The sequence below is a fragment of the Melospiza georgiana genome, chromosome 5 (assembly GCF_028018845.1).
Source record: "Melospiza georgiana isolate bMelGeo1 chromosome 5, bMelGeo1.pri, whole genome shotgun sequence".
In the NCBI taxonomy this organism is placed as follows: domain Eukaryota; kingdom Metazoa; phylum Chordata; class Aves; order Passeriformes; family Passerellidae; genus Melospiza; species Melospiza georgiana.
The window spans coordinates 57,898,178-57,921,730 of NC_080434.1; the positions used below are offsets into that span (position 1 = coordinate 57,898,178).

General features: G+C 37.9%; 1 protein-coding gene across 1 annotated transcript in view; it reads left to right on the forward strand.

Annotated features, from left to right (window-relative positions):
- Window positions 1-1,717: 1,717 nt before the first annotated feature.
- STX18 (syntaxin 18) overlaps window positions 1,718-23,553 on the forward strand; it is a 59,054-nt gene continuing 37,218 nt past the window's right edge. The window contains exon 1 of the mRNA XM_058024842.1: window positions 1,718-1,907. Within this exon, the coding sequence (XP_057880825.1) occupies window positions 1,743-1,907 (165 nt within the window). The 5' untranslated portion in view covers window positions 1,718-1,742. The remainder of the gene's footprint in view (window positions 1,908-23,553) is intronic.

Consider the following 23,553-nt stretch of genomic DNA (forward strand, 5'->3'; position numbering starts at 1 on the left):
GAAGTGTTTTCAAGAAGTTTAAGACTGAGGATGTCAGCATGATCAAGTCATTCCTGAAAGTTTATTAAATGTGACTGCTCAGGTTTTGGTAATGCAAGGAAAAGAAAATCCATCAATATTGGGAACATACCTGAAAGGATCTGATTTACTACGTGTGTGTTTCACATAGCTTTATTAAACATGTCCTTTGCTGAAGTATCATTATACTGAATTTCTTAATCTTGAAAGAGAAAGCATTTGGCTCAGGGTTCAATCAAGTACTGCTGGCATTCCTGGAATGACAACTTTAATCTCCTTCATTGTCCACTTATTTAATGCCTTAAATATATTCTCGTGGTAAATCCAGCACCGAGGACAGAGACTTAAACCAGTTTATTCCTTTAATTAGAAATATGTATCCATACCACAATAAAAACACAATTTAAAATAGAACAATAATAACAAAGTATGAATGAATGCTAATTACAATATGACTGTGAGGGAACCACTAATATGCAGCTAAGGCTGAACTGATGGGAACTGAACTGAAAGCAGTGCAGTAATCAACATGAGAAGAAAGCCTGATACACTGGAATAGATGGGAAAAATAGTTCTGGTTGATTAAGTTTCAGTCTGCTGGGGTGCGGTAGGATTTTGAAATTGTGTTCTTTGGAGACTGTGTGAGGGAATAAACATGCTTCTGGTCAGTGAAAGGACAGTTAAAAACTACATGGTGTCTGCTGGATACTGGAGCATCGGGTGGCACATATGTATGCATAAGAATATTTATATAAATAACTCCACTAGTTATTTGGTCAAAAGCTTTCCCCACGGTGCCACGTAATCTCATGTAGCTAGGCCACTGTACATAACATTATAATAAAGATATAGCATCTATAACAAAGGTAATTTCACAAAGTTTATTCTGGAATCAGATTACAAACATTGTGCTACACCTTGCAGGTACTGATGTGACACTGTCCCAGTGCAGGATGGCAGCAGCCTGGGGGTCCTGAGAATTCAGCTTTCTCTGAGGAAACCATCGCTGCACACCCCAGGTGTAACAAGGCTGCTCTGCCTACACAGGGAGAGGTGGTCACGGGACATACACAGAATCACAGAAACACAGAATACTCTGCGTTGGAAGGGACCCACAAGGATCATCGAGTCCAACTCCTGGTCCCACACAGGACACTCCAAGAGTCAAAGCGTGTGCCCAAACTCTTCCTGATCTCTGTCAGGCTGTGGCTGTTTCCCAGGGGAGCCTGTGCCAGTACCCATCTCTGGGAGAAGAACATTTTCTAACACCCCACCTAAACCTCCCCGACACAACCTCAGGCCATTGCCTCGGGTCCTGTCCCTGTCACCAGGGAGATCAGTGTCTGACCACACCGATGGCATTGCCTAGGGGAGTCTCACACTAGCGCCTACCCCAGATCGCAGTGCAGATCGCGTTAATATGTATTAATCAGCTCTAATTAACCCGCCTTGCACCAGCACTGCTCGGCTACACCTGGCAGGACGCCCTGGAGGGGGATCGTCACACCGTACACGTTCTATTTTCCGTACAGCGCTGGTTACACGGCAGGCTGTGCTGGGACACGGCTCCGGTCCCTCCCGTCCCCCCCAGGGCGCTGCTGTCCCGGGCCTGGCGCGGCCGGAGCCGCTCCCGCGCCGCCGCGGCCTCCCCGCCCCTCAGGCGGAACGCGCCGCGCGGGGCCGCGTTGCGCGGGGAAGGGCGCGCGGCGGCACCGGCGGCCGCCATGGCGGTGGACATCACTCTGCTCTTCAAGGCCAGCGTGAAGACCGTGAAGACCCGCAACAAGGCGCTGGGGGTGGCGGCGGCGGGGGACAGCCCCAGGGACGAGCTGCTCAAGCGGGGCACCGCCCGCTCCAAAAGCGACTTCACCAGCAGGGCGCGGGAGGTGGTGAGTGCGGCCCCGGGGGGAGGGCGAGGGGCGGCCGGGGCCGCCGGCAGCGGCTCCTCCCGGGCGGGCAGCCTGGCCCTCACCGCCGCCTCGGAGCGTCCGGCGCTCCCGGGGGAGAGCGAGCGGGCCCCGGAGTCGCCCGCAAAGAGCGGCGGGGCGGCACTTTCCCACACGGCCGTGGGCTGGGAGCGCGCCGTGAGAGCCGGGGCCCGGCGCTGCTGGGCCGGCTCCGAGCCCGCCCGTCGCCCGCGCTCCCCGCGGCGCGGCCCCTCCTGCCGGGGCTGCGGCTGTGTCCGTGCGGATCCGCCGCCCCTCCGGCCGTGCCTGCGGGCTGAGCACGGCTGATTCCTCCTGCCGGCTGCCACGTAACACAGCTGCCGTGGCGCACGGGTTCGTCTGCGTCTGCAGCGCTGCTCCCTTTACTGCCTTTGGCTTGCTGGCTTCCGCTCTCACACGGGGTGGCACCTAAGTGCCAGCCCTAGGCAGATTACATGTACAAAGGTCGTCGGAAAGTTTTAAGACTTGCAAAGACAAACACTGAAAAGTCAAGGAGTAAAAGAGGTGAAAGATGATCGGCATTAACAGCAGTCCTCAGTCCATAGTCGTTCTGTAAAGACAATTTTGCTGCATATTCTTTTCCTCCATTCTGAGTCAAAGGCAGGGTTTGAATAACATGTCTTTGATAAAGCACTGGACTACATGTTGAAAAACTAAGGAACTGTGAGGAGACGGACTTACAGAATGGATTTGCAAGTTTGGGACTAAATGAGAAATGCACAAGTGTTTTATAGTAGCAGAGGAAGCACAAGGAAATATGAGGTTTTATGTTCCATTCTAGACACTCTTATAGCCACAGATTTGTTTGTTCCCTCTGAACAAGCCTTCTGTCCCATTGCCACTAGTATTTTCTCTGTCTTCATTTTTATTCCTCCTGCTCAGTTTCTGTGTCTGTATTTCAAAGTATTTACAGTCTCAGACTAGGTTCATGCCAACCTCCTCCTCCCTTCTAGTCTTTGCTCCCTCTTACCTTCCTGCTACCAGGGCTTCTTTGCTTTTGCCTATTCCCAAGTTTGGTTTTGTTTTTTAAAGTTGTATTCATACTCAAGCCTACCCTGACCTCCATCTTCTCCTTGCCCTGCTGTGGTTCTGTGCAGTGATAGCATGCTATAGCCATGCCATTTTTTTCTGCCCTGGTTCTTTGGCTCACCCCTGTTCACAGCTGCTGTTTCCTGATGATCCCAGTTTTTTCTCTGAACTCCTCACCCTTTCTGAGTTTCCTCAGTGCACTGTCCAGACAACAGAAAGAAGGACAAAGGTGTGGAGAAGGATGTCTTATTTAATTTGTAAGAGCATCAGGTGAAGTAAACAGCTAGTGCCAAGGGGGATGAGCTGAACTGAGTGGGACAATGATTTAATTAATGGTGCTCATATAAACGTGACTTTGGAGAAGAAGCAAAAGCTGCAGTGTGTTGCTGTGTGAACACGTGGTGCCTGTTGACCGCTGGTCAGTGAGAAGGAGCAAGGTGGGCTGGCTTTGCTCTTTAAGTCCTGTACCTTTGTGATAGTGAGCCAACAGCCCACCAGACCACAGAACATCATTTTAATGTGTGAATAAAACATTGAAACTGCAGCTAGAAGAATTAAGATTTATAGTAAAATAAATGATTATTTTATGTGTTTGTTTCAGCCAAATACAGTTCAGTTTAATCATGTATGTGTCAAACTCTAATAGTAAAGACCCTGAATAAGCTACACTTAGTCACCACTTTCTTTATGCCTTACTTGGTTGCAGAATAAAATATTTCAGTTTGGAAGGACCTACAACCATCATCTGCTCCAACTGCCTGACCCCTTCAGGGCTGAGCAAAAGTTAAAGCAAGTAATTAAGGGAATTGTCCGAATGCTCCTTGAACACTGACAGCCTTGGGGCACCAGCCACCTCCCTGGGAAGCCTCTTCTGATGTTTTACCACCTGCTCATTGTAAAATGCTTCCTAATGTCCAGTCTAAGCCTCCCCTGGCACAGCTTTGAACCATTCTCAGTCATCCTGACCCTGGATACCAGAGGGAAAAGATTGCCACTTCCTTCTTCATGTCCTCTCCTCAGGCAAATGTAGAGCAATGAGGTTGCCACTCAGCCTTCTTTTCTCCAAACTAGAGAAGCCCAAAGTGCTTAGTGCAAGTTCTCCACCTGACATGCAAATATGGAAGTAGTGAAATAATAGAGTCAGCATAAAGAACGACTCCTTTCAACATTCTGTTCTGCGTGGGCTTGCCCAGCATCTTGCAGGTGGAGCTGTGCAGGTGCTGCTTGTGCTCCAAGCTCCAGGAGGAGCAGCCAGTTGCTCACAGCTGCAGCACAGCTGGAATGTGGCACTGGGCAGGCACTCAGCTGTGGGATCAGAGATCTCTCTAGCCCATCCCACAGAGGTTTTGTATCACATAATTTAGGTGTTTGAGCACTTTGCTGAACTATATTGAGTGAAATAACTGTCATACATAGAATGTTCTCGTTCCCCTTTCTGCCCCTGAAGGACTGTGACTTTTGCTGTAGCATCCAAGGACCGTGGAAACTTCTTTGGGTTTTGACTTCTTTGTATACAGTCTCTAAGTGATGTTTAGGAGGGAAGATTGAAGGTGCTCAGTGATTGGAGGAGAAGCTGTAACAAATTGTAACCAGTAATTGTAACCAATAATCCTACAATATTGTAACCAGAATCCTACACAGCTTCTATATTTATGTAGAGGTTCATTGTGCCTGGGAGATAAAGTTATAAATTCCTATTTTACATTCTGAAACTTAACGTGATTTTTTTAGGTGGATTGAGGGAGGCACAGAGAATGTAGAATAGAAGAGTTTTGACTTGAATCAATATTGTGTGGGGAAGCTGGTTTAGAGATGTGTGCTCTTGGTGTTTTGTGTTACTCACAAGTAAATATTTCAGCATTCTGTATTAGTTTATATTTTTTTGAACCTGGCTATTTTATGCTCAGGTATACTCTGTTGCTGCAGTCTCTGGAGAGCTGATGAAGGTTTTTGTATAACACAATGATGTTAGGAGTTCATCTATAACCATGGAAAAGTTAGTTGCAGAGACTGGTGTTGTTGGTGATGTTATTAAACTGTGATAAAATTGTTCAATTCATATAAATCAAAGATGGCTGTTATGGCTCTGAGCTGTTGAAAGGATTTACTTTGCCCTGGCATTGACCCATCACTGTTTGTTTGGTTTGGGTTTTTTTTTGGTCTGTCAACTGCCATTGTACAACCATTGGGCTGTCTGATATGTAATGTGACTTATGTTTTTTTATGGTGAAAATTTTTGACACCTCTCAGTCTCTTCACCATCTGCATAATGTCTAGGACCAGGTAAGAAATTATTGTTAAGGATCAACAGGACCCTGTAGCTACAGGAAAGCTACAGTTCCAGTGACAGACTTTCCATTACTTGCAATGTATAGAAGGCTTAGAATTCATTATGTGTATGTTAGTGCTTTTTAGTGAATGAGAGCAAAACATTTTCTTTCTCTTAGACTTTATGGTGACATTTGAAATGCAGTACCCAGGGTTAATAAAGTTTGCATTTCTTCATACTTTTATGTAGGCTTATGTAGTTGTTTGATCCTGCCTGGATGCCAGGTACCCACCAAAGCTGCTCTGTCACTGCCCTCCTCATCTGAGCTGGAGAGAGGAAATAGAATGAAAGGTTCATGGGTCAAGGTAAGGACAGGGAGTGATCTCTCAGCAACTGGGTCATGGGCAAGACCAGCTTGAGTTGGGGAAAATGAGTTTAATTTATTACCAGTCAAATCAGAGGAGGATAATAAGAAATAAACCAAAATCTTAATACCAAAACCTTGCCACACAAATCCAATACATTTGTTCCTTGGTATGGTGTCAGGTTTGGGATTAAGCTAAGTGATTGAAGAATTTTAAAGATTTGAGCAGAAATATTTAAGTAAAAAAAAATGGGCTCACAGTAAGTGCTCAGTGACAAACATAAGCAGTTCAGAGCTCCAGTTTATGTGACACTGGTTCACAGCTTTACAAGGCCTTCAGTCTGTTGTTTTGGATGTTTTAAAAGATTGTCAGTTTTGCAAAGTCTTTGGCATTTGAGCTGCTGTTTTATTTAGGACAGTATTAGGAAATGTGACTCCTAAAGGCCTTCCCTTTTACTTTTTTATGGCACATGAGAGCAATTAGGAATATCCTCTGTCAAATATACTTCTTAGATATTTGAAAATATAGAAGGAACAAGAACTTTTTATGATTGCTGACTGTTCAATTTGTGTTGGAGAAATGGAATCAAGGCTGATACAGCCAATAAACAGAAATAAATATAAATGAACGATCAAGCTGGATTTCATGGTGGATTTAATTGCAGTCTTGAATAAAATCTGTTTTGCTTTGGGAAATCATCTTATTTAAAGTTTTGTGAAAAGCTAAAAACTGAAGAGTTGGAACACAAATTATTCAAAAACAATATCAGGCATATGTGAATAAATATCCTTGAGAATGGAAAATTTGAAAGGTTAAATGCTTCTAAATCTTTAAGTGCAAAATTTCAAAATGATCAAATATCCATGTTTGAAGCTGTTGAACACATAAGGATGCCAGATTCATGAGGCTTCAACATCTGTTATTCATATAAGTTCTGTGTATGGATTCTGTAGGATGATTAACTGATTCTTCAAAAAAAGCATGGTACAATAGGCCAATACTCACACAAGAATTATGTTCAGCTGCTCTGTACAAATGTGTAATGAGGAGGAAAAATCCCCACATAAAACTTGTCTCCAAAACTAGTTCTTGTGAAAGCCAGAACAAATGACATTGAATATAAATTTTAAGCAAACCTTTTAATTTCAAGGCCTTGACTTCTGTAGTACATTGCTTTGGCTACACATAGGGCAGTGGTGACTTTATAATTTTATTTTATTTTATTTTTTATTTTTATATGTAAAACAGCTATTCATGTGTACCTGTGAGAGTCCAACTTATTTCATTGTTTGGAGTGCAGCCTATGGGATAACTTACAACAGCAGTGCTATTAGAAGAAATGGAGAGCTGTTTTTTTGTCCTTGGTGCCAGATTTGAGATACTCCTGCACATCTTTGTACAGACTGGTATTTAGAGCATTCTCCTAGGACAGAAGGTGGTAGGAGTGTTTGTGTATGAAGTTACAGTTTATTCATTGCCACTGTCACTGCATTAAATAAAGCCTAAAAAAGGCATGGGGAATGCCCAAACCAGGAGCTGGCCCCACAACTGACTATAGAGGACCACCTTGAATAGCATGATGTCATTGCTGACACAGGACAAATAAAAGGGAGTGTTTTTAAACATATGTACTTTCTGATCCCTGTCAGAGTGTTCAGGATTGTTTGAAGAGGCACCAAGAATAAAACTGAGCCACTGAAATAATGTAATGTACACAGTGCTAGTAGGGAAAGACAAGACACTCACTGGAAAATATCTAGGTGTTAACAAATAGAAAGATTGAAAAATATTAGTAGATCAAATCTAGAGATCTAGATTTCAGAGGATTCCTTGTGCTTAATACAATTCTAATATGATAAGGGAAAAGTTGACTTTCAGACTGGGAGATCCACAGGCTTTTCCACTGCCTACTGGTTTCAGATAGATCATAACTTCAGTGAGTGGCAGGTACCAATGTACTGGTCCTGGGAGTAACACCATCCCTGCTCTAAAAATGAAAGGTATAGAAAAATAAAAAAGCCAAATATTACATGTTTTATTGGCATATACTGTAATTATTATGATGCTGGTTCTGAGTCAAGTTCAGGTTGGTGACTCCAGAACAAGTCAGGTTATATATGAGCTTTTAAAAAAAACTGGGGAATATCCAAAGTAATGAAATAGTCAGTTTGCTGTATTAACCTTTACGAGATGGGACATGTATTCTCCAGGTCTGAAACAGAACTGAAAGGGACTTAATCCTAAAACTTCCATATCCAAGAGTGAATTTAGCGTTGTGGGCTAACGCAGGCAGAGCACCAGGGACTGCATGGTCATGTAGTGAGCTGCTTCTGTTGTAATTGGATAGCTGATACTTACTATGAAGGAAATGGCCAAAAATGGCTGAAGTTGTGTGCTTTAATGGTTTTGGTTTTATACTCCAACTAAAAAATTATAACCTGATTTAATAAGGCTGTTTAATAAGATTTTTTTTAAAGTCTGCTGATTGCATAAGAATAACTCCCATGAGAGAATATTTGAATGCAGGGGAAATATATACTGTTTGTGGTGTAGCCAAATTAGAGTCTTTATTAGAAATGAATGACCGTGCCAAATTTTGGACAGTGAGTGATTTCAGTTCACTTGACTTTTAATGAGAGTTAAGTTCTATTAAATTGGGCCCATTGCTGAGGTCATTAGGATTAATTCCTTCTTCTCTCATGAACAGTTAATGAACAGTTGCTCTTTCCCCCAAAGTTCACCGATGATGTTGCATTTTGTACTTATTTACATGCACATGGGTTTCCCTCCCCCATGTTTCAGGCAGAAAGTATAATTTGAAATTGTACTTTTTCAAATAGGGAGTTACAGCATACTGCTGCCTAATATCTCAGATTTATCTCTTCCCTTGTGCAAATTACAGTTAATGTTAGTTTTTTATTATGAGCATTTATTGGTTTTACTTCTCATTTCCTTCATCCTTGTTAGAGAAATTTAGTCTGAGAGACGGAAGGGAAAGACGATAATTTTAATTAGTAGATGAGAAACATAAAAAAAGCTGGTAAAGGAAATAGCAAAATAAAGATTGGGAAAAAACCCTACAAACTGGGAGAAGAATGAAATGCTGACCTTGTTCAGTACATTAGGACTAAATGCCAAATCACTAATGTTCCCCATGTGATGCTTCTGGTTTTAGCAAAAGTCACTTCAAAAATAGTGAGGAGGGTATTGGCTGGCCTTGGGGAAAAGTTATGAACTCCTGCATTTTGGGAAATGTCTGTGCAAATGTCTCTCATTGTTTCCCCCTGCTTTGTTTGTTTGTTTTAAACTACATTCTTAACTCCATGGGAATTATTTTTTGAATTTAACAGAACAGCAGGATTGAAAGTTGGCTCAGGAAACAACTTTCCTTAGTTGCCTGTCAATTTTGTTTTGACTAACTGGACCTCATGTGGTGCTGAGGAGTCTAAAACACTGCAGTTCCCATTTTGAGGATGTTGCCTTCGTCCTCACCTCACCTCACCTCCTTCCAGGCTGCTTGTGGGAGGCACTTTCCTGGCTTGGAGTTGGAGGAATTGTTGTATCCTGCAGCTGGTAACCATGAACTCTTTCCTGAGTGTGGTGTTCTCTTAAGCTGACGCCTTTTCCAAGCTCTTGCTTTTTCATCCTGCCACAAATAAGGATAACATTTGTGGAAGTGGAAGAAAGCTGAGGTTTATCATGGGTAGCCTCCTTCTTTTCTTAAACATAATTTACATTAGCATAACCTCTGCAGGAGAAAGATGGGCTGGGGGCAAGGTGGTGGGCCTTGAGGTGTCTGAAAAGCTGGAGAGATACAGTGGAAAAGAGAGACAACAGAAAGTGTGCAGGCATTGCTGGAAGAAAATGGAATGATCGAGGTTGTAAAAGATACAGTCTAATATTAGAGGTAGAAATATGAGAGAAGAAGGAATATCAGGAAATTATGAGGTTGTGATATAGTTCATCTAAGTAGGGAAGAGAGGAAGAGAAGAAGGGAGAAAAAAGCTGGAACTTAATATTTTCAGGTTACTGAATTTACCTGATGCATTTATACTTTTTGCTGTTTTACTGAGTTCTTTATCAAAGACTTTGGAGCAAGAACAGCTCATTATTTTGAGTACCTTGATGCACTGCCATTGCTACAAGCCTTGGGGTCTATATTTATTTGTGTTGAAATATAGCCTCTTGTTTGGGACAGAAATGAACATAAAAATAAGCAAACACAAAAGAATATTGGTGTGATTTGTTAAGTGATGCCACTGTGAGGTTTATTTTTCCAGCTATTAATACTGAAGCCAAAATAAAGCTAATTTCCCTGGAAGTTGGTAACTTTAAGGTGTCTGATTGTTCTCCTCCTCTTCTTTTTTGAAAATAGAAGAAGTTTGGTGGATAGCAGCCCAGAGAAGGTCTTGGCTGTGACACTTCCAGTATCCTGCAGTTCTTTCTGTGCATGCTGCATCCTGCTTCTTCACTTAGGTAGAGATGATGTTCTTGGACACTGGAAAAGTAATTTCTTTTGTTATCTTCTGCTAAATCGAGCCTGGACTAAGGAGTTTTCTCCTCTGTGACAATTATCAAACAATTTCTGAATCATCACATATGTTAATTGGTTTAAACTCTGAAGCATATTGAAATATTAATAAAACGAGGAGATATTTTTATTTAGGATGCAAATTGTGCTTCACAAAAAAAGTTTAATCTCAGAGAACAGCTATTTCAAAACATAAAGGTGTTTGAACTTCTCACAAAAATTGGTTACATATCATTGCTTTCAATGAGTAGTACTCACACTTGTGTTTTTGCTAATTGAGACTCATTTTGGTCATCAGGTTTAGTTATTGCTGTAATACTGAGCTGATAGCTTGTGATTTTTTGGTTATGAGTCGATTAAGTTTTTGTGTGTTTCACCACAGATAAAAGGATACAATTTTTCAGTGAAAGGTTATGTAATTATATGCTCTGTCTTTGAAACTTCAGTCCATTGTACTTGAAAATATTTTTCAGACTGGCAAATATTAAAACCTGGCATGATAGCTTCAGCAGTGAGAGCAATTAAGGGGTGAAAATTGGAGGTATGAATAATTTCCAGTAATTCGAGGAAAATGTTCTTCAGTGTTAAAATATTACACTGTAGTATAATTGCATAGAATGTTAAATGATGGATACTTTTTTGAAAAGGCAAGTTTCCTGGCTTCAGGGTGGTTTGTCAAAACTTTCTGTCTGGCAAAAAATTACATTTTATAGTGATCAGGTGTTTGTTGTCCCTTTTTACCCTTTCATTCTGACTCTGCCTTCTCTTTCGATGGAGGCTGGTGAGACCTGTAGAAAAATGCATGTGCTGCATTGACTCAAATTTGCATCTATTCCATTTCTGCAGGTATTGTCCGGCATTTGAAAAGCAAACAAAATAAAAACCAGGTACAATTAAATGTAATCCAACTTTCTTTCACTCTTTGTTTTTCCACTATTAATGGATTGCTTGTTATTTCACACCGGATATTTTTTTTAATGGACTTTTAAACAGTTTTGAATATGGAAGTAATCTCACCAGTTCTAAATTGAATATTTCATTCTGTATAGAAATTTCTGTAGATGCAACTGACTGCTGTTTCCCACCTCTCCAATTTTTCATCTGTGTAGGAAGAGTGAAGTGGGTTTCAACTGAATGTTGGTGGAGGTTCTGTGGGGATATCCATAAGCTCTCAAATGTTATGTTGAGTAATGATGGAAAATAAGAGAAGGGGTCTTGGTTTTACTCCTAAATTTATTTGACCTCTAATATGAAGTATTATTCTAATATTCTAACCAGAATAGCTATAATTTTAATAAGGTCATTCCGTACATTTTTAAATTTTTCTTATGGAAGAAAACCCTAAGGCCTCCACTGTTTAGTCAAGGTGAAAATAAAATATCACTTTATTTAGAAGACCAGAAATAGTTTTGCTGCAGGACTTGTGGGGATTTCTAGAATAAAATACACACCTGAGGCATGTCAGGTAGAAGAGGAGGTGAGAAGGGAGCCCCCCATGAGTGCCCTGAGGGGCTCTGTGGCAGCAGCCTCCAGAGAAGGGGAGAGTTGATTAAAAGGGTAGGAAAAACAGGAGTTTGTCAGTTATGGGTTGAAACCAAGGTGTTTGGTGTTTTGGGGAGGAAAACAGATTCATGGAGTTCTGAGTTACAAAAGTCTTGTGTCGTCTGCTGGTTTTCAGACTGATGGGTAAAATCTGGATGTAATTGCGTGATGGATTTTTTTTCTTGACTATTTTCAGATGATTTGGATGTTTTAAAAAACAAATTTGAATTCCCAGGACTTCTGAGATTTCTTTCTCTTAAAAATTTCCAGCCTTCCTTTGAGACTTTTTGGGTGAGCTCACTTTTCCCCCATCTCCAATTTAACAAGTTTTGTTTCCTGCTTTTACTCTAGTTCTTTCCTGGAAAAGAAGGAAAACATTGTGTGAGCTGTAGAAGAACATTCTGCCCTTAGGACACTCTGTGTGTAACATACAGCATGTTATACATGGTATCTGCCTTTTTTTATGACTTGTTCTCTTATATTAAAATAAACACTGATAGCAAGCAGGCGTGAAAGGCAAACATGTAGTGGTGATGAAAACCATTTAATGATTAGTAGAGAAACATATTTATTGAAAATAAAAACCATGTCTAATGGTGACTTCTTGAAACACTACCATGTTGTGGTATTTGCAGTGCTGTATGTCCTGTACAGTAGATATTGTTTAAAATTGCTTGGGAACTGGAGCTTGCAATAGTGAGCTTGGAATGTCCTGCAGATAATTAAGTTGTGGTCAGGCCTTACAAAAATAAAAAGTTCTCGAACTATGATTTTATAAACATGCTACAATAACATTTCTTTATATTTAACAGTTTCTTATAGAAAGCTGATAGTCTCACAAGGCATTGACTAAAGGTAAAACATCAAGAAAGAAAAAATATTAAATTAAAACTTCACTTAGGATGTTGACAGTTGGCTTGTAATATTAAACAGATGTGTGTGTTCTTGGGATATTCTTCTTTCAGAACCTTGTTGCATACTAGTTTTCAAGTGACAGCTACAAATTTTTGATTAATTCAAAATTCTTCTTTCTTCAGTTATCTTTGTTATATGTTATTTTCTTTGGGTCTATTCAGCTAGACAGTGTGGTGCAAGCTGCAGTTTCTGCTGTGATATTGAAGGGAAGGTGTTCCTTTGTGTAGGCTTAAATTGAGGCATTCCTCATTCAACTGTATAGAAAAATTATTACATATATGCAAATGTGCATGTATGAAATACGTGTATGTATTTCTTGGGCATGATATTACCTTTGCATGTGTAAGGGTGGCATTTATTGGTTCTGGTTGTGGCTGTGGTAGTAATTTGGCAGTTTTGGCTCCTAGTAAATACTGCACATAGAAGACAATACCAAAATAATGGAACTTAAGTTTTTATAAGTTTAATGAAACATGGAGGGAATGGTCACTTAAAGGGAAAGTGTATAGCACTATTAAAATGGCAAAATGTTGTGTCCAGTTCTGATGTCAACCTTTTTCAGAAGTGTGGTAGTGGTGGGATGTTGCTTTGTTGGGTTTTGGGGTTTTCTATTGACAGAAAGAGCCACAAGAATGATTTAAAGTCTGAAAAATTACCTTGCAGTGAGAAATCCTTTAACCTTATTTTGTTACGATGCACGATCACAAGTCAAAAAAAAAGACTTATTTCTTCATGAATGCTCTAAACAGCAAAATAAGATACAGTGCTGCAAGTAGGATGACCTGGTGTAACTTCTTATATTCTGTTCAGTTTCTGATGTGTTGCAGCATACAGAACATGTGATACTATGGCCTGGCTATTTCACTTACTTGACCATTTCTTCACAATTTATTGTCTGAAAAATTACAGTAGTTTCAGGAATAGTATGTGGATTTCCACAATACACTTGAAATAAGTACAGTTTTATTTTTTAGGGAAATAAGGCATGTGTATTTTTTGAAGGAAACTTTGTTGCTTACAAGGAAGGAGAAGAAGCCTTTTCTATATAGCTCTTAAGATTGAGACTTAACTGTATTATGTACCTCATGCAAATTCTGTATATGAGTATTATTTCAATTTTAAAGAAATATATTCAAAACATCCATTAGAGATGTGGAGGAAGAAGATAATACAAATATTAATGGATTTTACCTTTTGAGTGAAATTGCATGCTCATTTCAAGGACTACTTTTATTTGCTTATAACGTGATTGCTACTGATGCTCTTACATTTAAAGAAGAGCTGCCACTGCAGAAACCCATAGTCTGTTTGCAGGCCTTTTATAGATTGAAATGTTTTGAACAAACTGATTTGTATCAATCAGTTCTTAAAATGCAGCAGAACAAGTTTCTTTTTTCGGTGAGACTTGTAAGTTGTGGTGGGAATTCTGTGCAGCCTGATGATGATGGACAGGATCTTCTGTCTGAGCAGGCACACAGATAATTCGGTTATTAGAATGTGTCTTTCTGCTGGTGCTTTGTGGTGGTTGGGTCTGCCTTCAGGTTTTGTCCCTCTTGTGGATGACTTTGAAATAATATGAATAAAATATTAATCATGGAAATTACATGAGATAACATGTTTGTTCATTAGCCCACTGAGAGACAAAGGATATTATATTAACATAGCTCCAATTATCCTTATTGCCAGTGCTTGAATACCAAGGCTCTGGCAGAACAGCTCTGTAGATGTATGCCTAGATATAGATCCTGCCAAGATAACTTGTTTGACTGAGGCTGTTGTCAGTGAGATAGTTATTTTAAACACAAATGTATGTTTTAGCAAAAAAATATTTTCTTGTTGGAATTTTATAAGGAAGAAGATCGTTGTGATACAAAGAAACTCAAACTCTTGAATAATAAGTTTGGAATTGTTTCCTACCTCTTTTAAGACTATGAACTGAACTATTATGTTGCCTTCTGATTGCATGGTGTGTTTTCTGCTTTAAATTGCTATTACAGTAGCTCTGAGAGTGCCTAACTGAGAGCAGAGCTAAATTCTCTTTGCAGAGGGTTTGAACTGTTAACTGAGCAAGACATTGAATGATGCAAGATGAAATCCTGGTTGTACTGGAACAGGCTGCAGAGTTATGGTTGATTTAATTGAAGAAAATACTGCAAAAAATTCTTAGCTGAGTGAAATTTCAATGCTTACATATTGTTTGTTCCACATTTTATCTTGACTAAGAAGAGGATGAAGGCTCAAATAAGAGATGGGGAAAAAGAAGTCTTCTCGAGTGTTTTAAGTATTTTTTATCAAGACATATTTCTCTTGGTTTTTTTTTGTTTTTTGTTTTTTTTTTGTTTGTTTGTTTGTTTTTTTTTTTTTTTTTTGCAATAAATGCACTTATTTAGTTGAGACTATTCAAATATTGTTCACTTTGGTCCTAAGAGAGCATTCCCCAAGTGAGGAGGCATTATGAGTAAGGACATTTCTAATTTGTGTCATTATTTGTATTTCCAAAGATATGCTGTATCCTAAATCAAAATAATTCTGAAAATATTTATTCATAACAGTTGTTGGGTAAAACTAGCAATTTTCTGAAAAAATGTAGTTTTGAAACTCTCTCTGAGTTGTAGCAATTAACCTACATGCACATTTATAATTCTAGAAAATGGACAGCATATTACATTCAAAGACTGGATCTGATAGACTCAAATTGCTTAAAACATCAGTTATTGAAGATGTCCCCCTGGGACTTTGAGAAACTATTTAACAGATGAAAGTACATTTTGAAAAGTCTGACCTTACAGGCAATCATAAAATGAATCAAAACAGTTCTTTCCTCCCCTGAAATGTACAGAGCCCATCTGTATCTAATCCAGTAATTATAGACTGAGTTCAATTACCTTTTCAAACTTGGAGCAGACTGGAGACTAGGCAGTGAACAAACATAGGGTTTTGTCTAGACCTCAATTGACCACAGTCTAAAACTTGAATTTATATCTAATTTTATTTTTAGTGTAGCTTGATAGCTTTTAAAGGATTTATTTTGCTACCTAGTTGCTAGATCATGAAAGTTTTTTATTGTTGACTTAGTGTTTATGGTGACATTTTGTGTTCCAGTGAAGTTAATGAAATGGCACCAAGTCCTAAATGTTTACTGTATAAATAATTTTAAATTTTTAAAAAGTGGATTTAACAGCTCTTTTGATCTTTAATATTTCCACAATCAAATTATGAAAGAATCTGAACAAAATTATGTAATTTAATGTCTGTACTCATATCCATATATTTAATATTCAGATCGAAACACCCGCCTTTGATAGTTTTGGCTCTTTTAGAAATATGGATGCCAACTATGATATTACCAGTAGTTGACACAGATTAGAAACTGTGCTGAAACGAAATTTTTAGCTATTTTTAAAAATTTATTTCAGTTAAAGGTAAACTATCTGTTCAGCCACAGGCAGTGTTAGAGAATACATACACAGCTACAAGTTGTAGCAGTTCATGTAAGTTATCAATTTGACCACCAAGTTGAAGCCTAGGCAACTTTTAATATTATCCCACAAGCAGAACAAACCACATAATATATAATATAATATAATATAATATAATATAATATAATATAATATAATATAATATAATATAATATAATATAATATAATATAATATAATATAATATAATATAATATAATATAATAATATTATAATATATAATATAATATTATATTATATATATTATATATTATAATATATTATATTATATTATATTATATTATATTATATTATATTATATTATATTATATTATATTATATTATATTATATTATATTATATTATATTATATTATATTATATTATATTATATTATATTATATTATATTATATTCATCTTGATGAGAGGAATCTTGTGCTGTATTCACTGTCTGACCATATTTCCAACATGGTGCTGTTACTCCACATAGGGCAGCTCCGAGCAGCCTTCTCTTGGCAGGCATTGTTCACAACAAAGCTGTGTAGTTCATGGAACCTGGTGCAGTGCACTGGGGTTGTTACAGGAGAATATTTCCTATCTCTTGGGTAGCAGTGGAGGAGCAATGATTAAGGACAGAATAAATGCTTTATTTTTAACTTTTAATTGTGCAGTGTGCGTTTGACAGAATGGCGTTTCTTGGCAAGTGAAGCCTATGATAATTAGTGCATTTAGTTTAACTTACTTATTCTTAATAATAATCAGTATTTGTAGCAGTTGCTGTAATTAGTTAAGAATGTGGCTCATGGTGACTTCCAAGTCAACACGTATTTGATGAATAAGGCACACTGTTCCAGTAAGTAGTAAATTTGACATGACAAGCTGGAGTCTTTTGATGTTTAATTGGCTTTCCTTGTAACACTTGAGGAAAAAAATGATCTAATGAATGTTGCATTGACCATAAAGCTGAAGCCCCAGAGATTGCATGGAATGCATTTTGTCTCCATATTTTGTAAGCATGGGAAAAGCTTTCTAGTATTTCTGTTTTGGCATGGTTTTTTTTGGGTGGGAGGTGTTGGTTGGTTTGGTTTTTTAGCATATAGTATTTTTCTGGATGAATGATACTGTTATGAAGAGGTAATATGGAAATGTATAAAATTATATTAATAATCATAATCTTAAAGCAAAATTTGTAGTAGTATATTATCAGGAAGCGTAGTAGTATATAATATCAGTCTGGTTTGTTGTTTTGGTTTTTTTTCCCTCTCAAAAAGGAAGGACTGTCATGCACTCAGAAGTCAGGAAATCCAATTTAAAATTTCAGTCCTTCATCAAAATCTGATTTACAAAATCATGGGAAGTCCTTTATTTCTCTCTGCTTTAACTCCACATCAGGAGCCAAGAAGACCTTTCAGCTGTTGCTAATAGCAAATGTCATCATCTGTTTCACAATCATATTTGTATTGGTAGATTTATCATAGAAGATATGACTATAAGCTGCTTCCAGTAAGTCCCCTAGCACTCTCTTTTCTTCCTCTTTCTGTTATGACCATAAGAAATAAAATTCACCTAGAAATTCTATATAAATTTATGCTTCCACAGAATGTACCACCAGCCTGCAATGGAAAGTAGGGATGGTTGATGTAAGTTTCTGAATTTTTAATAATTCCACGTTACAGCTTCATAGAAAAAATCTGCTATGACCAGGATGCTATAGCCTGTAACCTGCAGGTTACCTGAAATGAGAAGTCTAGATTTAGCACTGTGTTTATTTGGATCTGGATAATTTTAATTTTAAGGGGTAGTGACACTCCTGACCCCAAATTCTAAGGCTGCTAACAGTAGCTTAAGAATTATGCTGGCTGCAATAGACAGAATTTGTGTAAAAGGAAAAAGGACTATTTCGTAGTCTCAAGATTTTTCATGACCACATCAAGTGTTTTTCCCAAGTAATGGTTGGTTCAGTTGCATCTCTTTGCTCATTAGAAAAAGGACTTTGTTTTGTGACTGTTGCAAGAGACTGCTGTTGATTTTCAGTTGCATTCTGATTTCTGTTGCCCGATAGATTTTGTGCTGTATGCATTGCATACATTATACTTGTAGTGTAAGATTAAAAACAATATTAAAAACCAATTGTGTTTTTAGTTTAATGGAAAGAGAAAAGTGAAAGCATTTGTCCTTTGTGCTTTGTGGCTAGTTGTGTGTTGGCTGGTTTCAAACTGGCTCGCTGGAGTCAGCTCCTGTGATTGTACAGGAGCCTCGGAGCAGGCGCCCCACGCCCGCACAGAGCACGCACCTCTTAGCTGCCTCTGTTCAAGGAAATGCATTGAATTTGCCTTGTGGGATCATTTTTAAATCTAAAGGGAATATTAACTTTATAGTAATCCCTGGAAAAAAAATGAGATTCTTCAGGAGTCACCCTATTTTCTCCTGTTTCACTTATTTAAAAGAAGTAACTTTTGCCTTCATTTGTTCCTTCCAACTCTTTCATTTTTGATGCGTGCTTTTCTTTCTGATTCTGTGTATTTTATTTTGTTAGGTTTCTGTTGAAATCTCTCACAGTTTTAGTGTCATTGATTTCTTATTGTTGGTATTCTTAATTTGCACTCCATTTGTTTCCTTTGTTATATTTATTTTCTGATTTTTTGGCTGATTTTCTTTACATTACAGAATTAGTTGACACTTGTTTATTTAAGTGCTAAGAACCTGTTAACTACAAGAAGGATAATTTGGTTGCCCACAAATACCTAGTCAGTTGTTTCACTTTCTGCAGTAGAAGGGGGGCTTTTTCCTCTTGTTGCTGTCTGATTTGTTGTGTAAGATGAAGGAATTCAGAGTGCCTTCCATGTGAAGCTTGATCTTTATAAGTAATTTTTCTTTTTTTTTTTCTTACTGAAAAGAATTCAGTAATTTTTTCCTGCATTGTCCAGCAATTGTTTTTTGGACTTTTTCCTTTTCTTGACTCCATTTGTGATGTTAATTAGTATTAATAATGGCTACTAATGAAGCAGTAAAAAGATGCTTGTAGTCATTAAAGTTATGCTTTTAAAAAACTTTGGAAAGTAGGAAGTCCTCAAATTATTTTAAATAAAAGAAAAATTATGTTGTGTTAATTAAACTACGTAAGTCACAGTACAGCTCATTTGATATAGTGCAATGAGATAGAACTAAACAAAGTTGTGTGAGTAAAACTTTCTACTTTGACGTGGGTTTATTTTCCTTCCCTTTATTTTTCTATCCTTACTCATTTTTGTCTCTTCCATGCTTATTGATGCTGTAGTCAGACAGACACTTGAGTTGCTTATGCAGGAACCACATTTGAATTGCTCTGTAGGGGACTGAAGAACATTCAGGACAAAAAAGAAGAAATATCTTCAAACTAGTTTAGATATCCTGACTTTAAGTATTCACTGCTGCTATACACTCTGTTCAACAATATGCTTTTCCACTGGTATGACATTAGAGCTACAGGCATTTGAAATTGTTTTGTGTTTCTGTGGGGAAAATTGTAGTTTTGGAATGCTCTGGTTCTAATGCTGGTGTGCCAGGGAGTAGAACGTGTTATTAAAACATGAGGTCAGGTTAGCCCTCTCCTTGCTAGCACATATGTAGCATAAAGTGTTTTGTTTAGGCTGTTTTGAACACTTTCAAGAACAATATTTTACATCCTTGGAGATTTGCTTTGAGAGTTTGTTTCTTTCTCCTTTAAGTGTGGAGTTTGGGTTTTTTTTGCTTTTGTTTTGGTTTATTATCCTAAATAAAGATCTTGATCTTCTAATACATGCTAGGCTTTCGTGTCTCTGATATCCGTCTCTCATTTGCACTGTAATTATATTTTCTGCTTTAGCTTGGGTGTACCTTACTTCTCATGTTTTTTCACTTGTTACTTCAAACCATACCCTTCTGCTTTTGTTTCTATTCCCCCTTCCATCTGCAATTCTTTCCTTCCTTCACTTCTCAGTGTTTCTCTTATTTTTCTACACTTGTGCCACAATGAGCTTTACCAGCTCCTGTTGCATTTATTCATACAGTCAGATATCTGCTTGACATTTACCACTTAATCTTGACTAATCTCTGTATGATAAATTCTCTTTCTAGTATTAAGTTTTCATGTTCTAATTGTGATTCATAGCCGTAACATTTTTATCTTAAAGTTGCTAGTGAGGTGGGTCCTCATCAGGGTGGTACTTCATGTTTACCTTTCTCTCTTCCTAAGATCATGCCAGTGCATGAGCAGACTACTGAAATACTGATGAAATGTATTTCAGTAATACTGACTCATCTGTAATGCAGAGCAGAGCTGTGGAGCAGTGGCGTGACATTTGTTAAATCCAGTGCTCGTAACCCAAATAGAAATGAAAATGTAGTATCATTTCTGTCCTTGACATGAGAGACCATTCACTAATTCATGTAAGAGCTGTGAAACATTGTGGCAAATTGCTATAGCATTTTAGCCTAACCTTGAGTGAAAACTGTACACAAACCTGTATCCATCTTACAAGAGATACTTCAATTTCTCCCTATGCTTGTCTGCTGAAATACAAGTATTTTTTATCCAGTTGTTCTGTTATTTGTCCACACAATGTAGTAGCATTCAGCTACTGCAACCCAACCTGGGAAACTAGTCCCTGTTTTAGTCTCTCTAATGGAGAGTTTCAAGTAAAATAAGAACTCAAATTCATTTTGCAGAGTAAGTATTTTAATAGATTTTTGTCTTCTGAAGCTCTTCCGATTCATCAGAGTTTACAGAGTAAGCACAATCTTTTTCATTGCACTGGTGGTTTCTGTGATCTTATCTCCGTGTACTTCGGAGCCAGTGCAGCTCTCACTGCAAAGTCCTTGTGAGCAGGAATCTGTCAGTAAATACATGCCAGTGTCTCTGCCACCATCTTGTTTCCTGAGATTGTCTCACAGCTGGCTGGGCACTTAGGAATTTCAGAATGGAGACCTTGTTCCTTTCCTGAGCAGCCATGGGGGTAATGCTGTAGTTTACAGCCCTCTCTTCTTGGAGACCCTTTGGAGTTGACTTCTGGTTGGAACCTCAGACTTAATGCAGCAGTATCCAGTGGTGGTATGTCTCAGTACAGGGGCTATTTCACTTTATTTCAGCCAGCCCTTTTGTTTCCTTTTCTTTGTTTGTTTCTGTTTCTTTCCCTATTTATGCACTGTGTGTTTTCTTTTCTGTGGATGTGTACTGTCAAAAAGCCACCTATTATGTGAAGTTACGGGTTCCTATGGATTTGAGACTGTCTAGAGATAGATAAAACACTTTCGGAAATTAGTAAGATGTTGCAGGGAATGGTAGCCAGTTACAGGACACAGGTCAGTTAACTCAGAGACAGGAACAGATTGTTGTATTTTGAGGTGTCTTGCAAAGTTCACTTCAGTGAGTCTCTTTTGGCATTTGTATTCCAAGCCAAGCTTTTTTATGCCCACGTGAGCCTTGGTTTGGCTGAGTCTCCTAAATCAGGCTCTCCTACAGACTGAGTTAAGAGAAGGAGACCAGAAGCTCATATCTCTTGAGGTTTTCAGAGTTTGTACTCTGGCTTATGAACAGCTTAATTTTCTTTCTCTTGGTTTGGTAAAGTGTTTGTCATTGTATAATAGATGGAATAATTGAGTTCACAGTTTAGTTGTAAATAAGGCTGAACTTCATTCATTTTTTCATTACTTTCCTGATATGATTTGATTATTTCCTATTGATATAGTCAAGGAAGGCTTACGTGGTGACTTTCATACAGGTTATATAACCACCACAAGTGCCGTAGAATAGTATATTGTGAAAGAATTAGAGAAGAATATACAAGAAGAATATACAAGAATTAGAGAAATTACCTGTTAAACTGTATTTTTTTTATAAAGTTTCCTTCTGCTTTTACTTCAGTATTTTTCACAACTCTACATGGCTATGACAGATGTTCCCACAGGAAACTATTTCAGTCTATTGTGATGTGAATTTTTTTCTAGATTTTGGGCTATGTTTTTTGTTTTGATTTTATATTGTAAAGTACATCAGTGTTTCCTCATGTGAACTTCTAGTTCTTTTCCTTGCTTTTTGAAAATACAAAACATGCTGTTGCTCTTTTAACTGATCTATAAATCCTGAATTAGTTTAACCTTGAATTACTTTATGTAGCACAATTGTTGTTGAGGGTCAGCATGCTGGAATGTTTCAGGCAAACTTGTAAATACCTAGTCTATAGGAACCACTATTTCTGAACAATTTTTTAGCTATGCTGATATAAGAAAAGTTTTCCAGTTTGTGCATTTTTGTTCTTCTCTGCTACTCCCAAACTTTTTATATGAGAAACTCATAAAATTTTTTGTGCTGTGTTCCTGTTGGCCTTGCAAAGCTGTTTCTCATGATTGCTTTCATCATTGAAGATGTTTAATAGATTTATTTTAGCTTTTTAAATCTGAAAATCCTTAGCTTTCTTTTTTTAGTGATTGGCATTTATATCAAGTGAAATTAAAACTCAGATATCTGAATGCTTTGTTCAAATTGGTTAAATGAGTATGATTGAGTTGTAAGAAGTAGCCCATCAAGTAAAATCTTACAAATGCATACAAAGCTGTCTGTTGAATTAAAAAAACAGAAACCCAACTTTAATTTGCAATAGCACTGTTCTGATTTTCATTAAATAAATTATGTTTTACTCTATTTTGTTTAAACTCTAGATTAATTTCTATGGTTACAGCGGATATAAATCTCTTAGATTGCCTTTAAAAGGGATTGTTTATTCAAAACAGGACTGACAGTCTCTCCTCAAGAGAAGCTATTACTTAATTTTATTTTTCTAAGTTTAAATGCTTAAAAAATATTTGTAATGATACCCCAAAGGCATCATAAAAATGTAAAAATAATTATACTCTAAAATTACCAAAATTACAGGAAGTGGACATTTAAAAAATCTTTCTGAGATTCATGGCTGAGAAAAAGTGAGGCAGGAAAAGTGTCTTACTTCACAACTTGAAATCTTGTCAGGGATTTCACTTTCGGCGATTAAAACTAAATATTTGAATTGTCAGTATTACTCAGCTGTGAGAGAATAGCATTGATTTCCCTTTTAATTACAGCTAAAACTTTCTGCTCACAAATTCTGCAAGCGCTTTCTAGAGAGAAATTTTTATGTGACTATTTTTTTCAGGTAGAAATTATTTTCCCCATGGTGGGGGCATCTTTTTTATAGGCAAAACAGCTGGCAAATACCCATAGGCAGATGAAAACCATCATAAAAAGCATTTTGTGATGAGCAAATCCTGGGGTTCAGAGATACTTCTTTTGGATACTTCATGTGTTATCTTGGGGGTGTAATGGTCATTTGGTAGTTAACGGAAATATGGAAGGACAACGTGCTCTAAACGTTCTTCTCTTGGACTTTGGTCATGTCAGAAAATTCTCGAGTGGGACCAAGATAAGATGTCTTTCTTCTGTGATGCTTTTATTCCCACTTGAGCTGTGAGAAACTTCTAGCCCTTGCTGTAG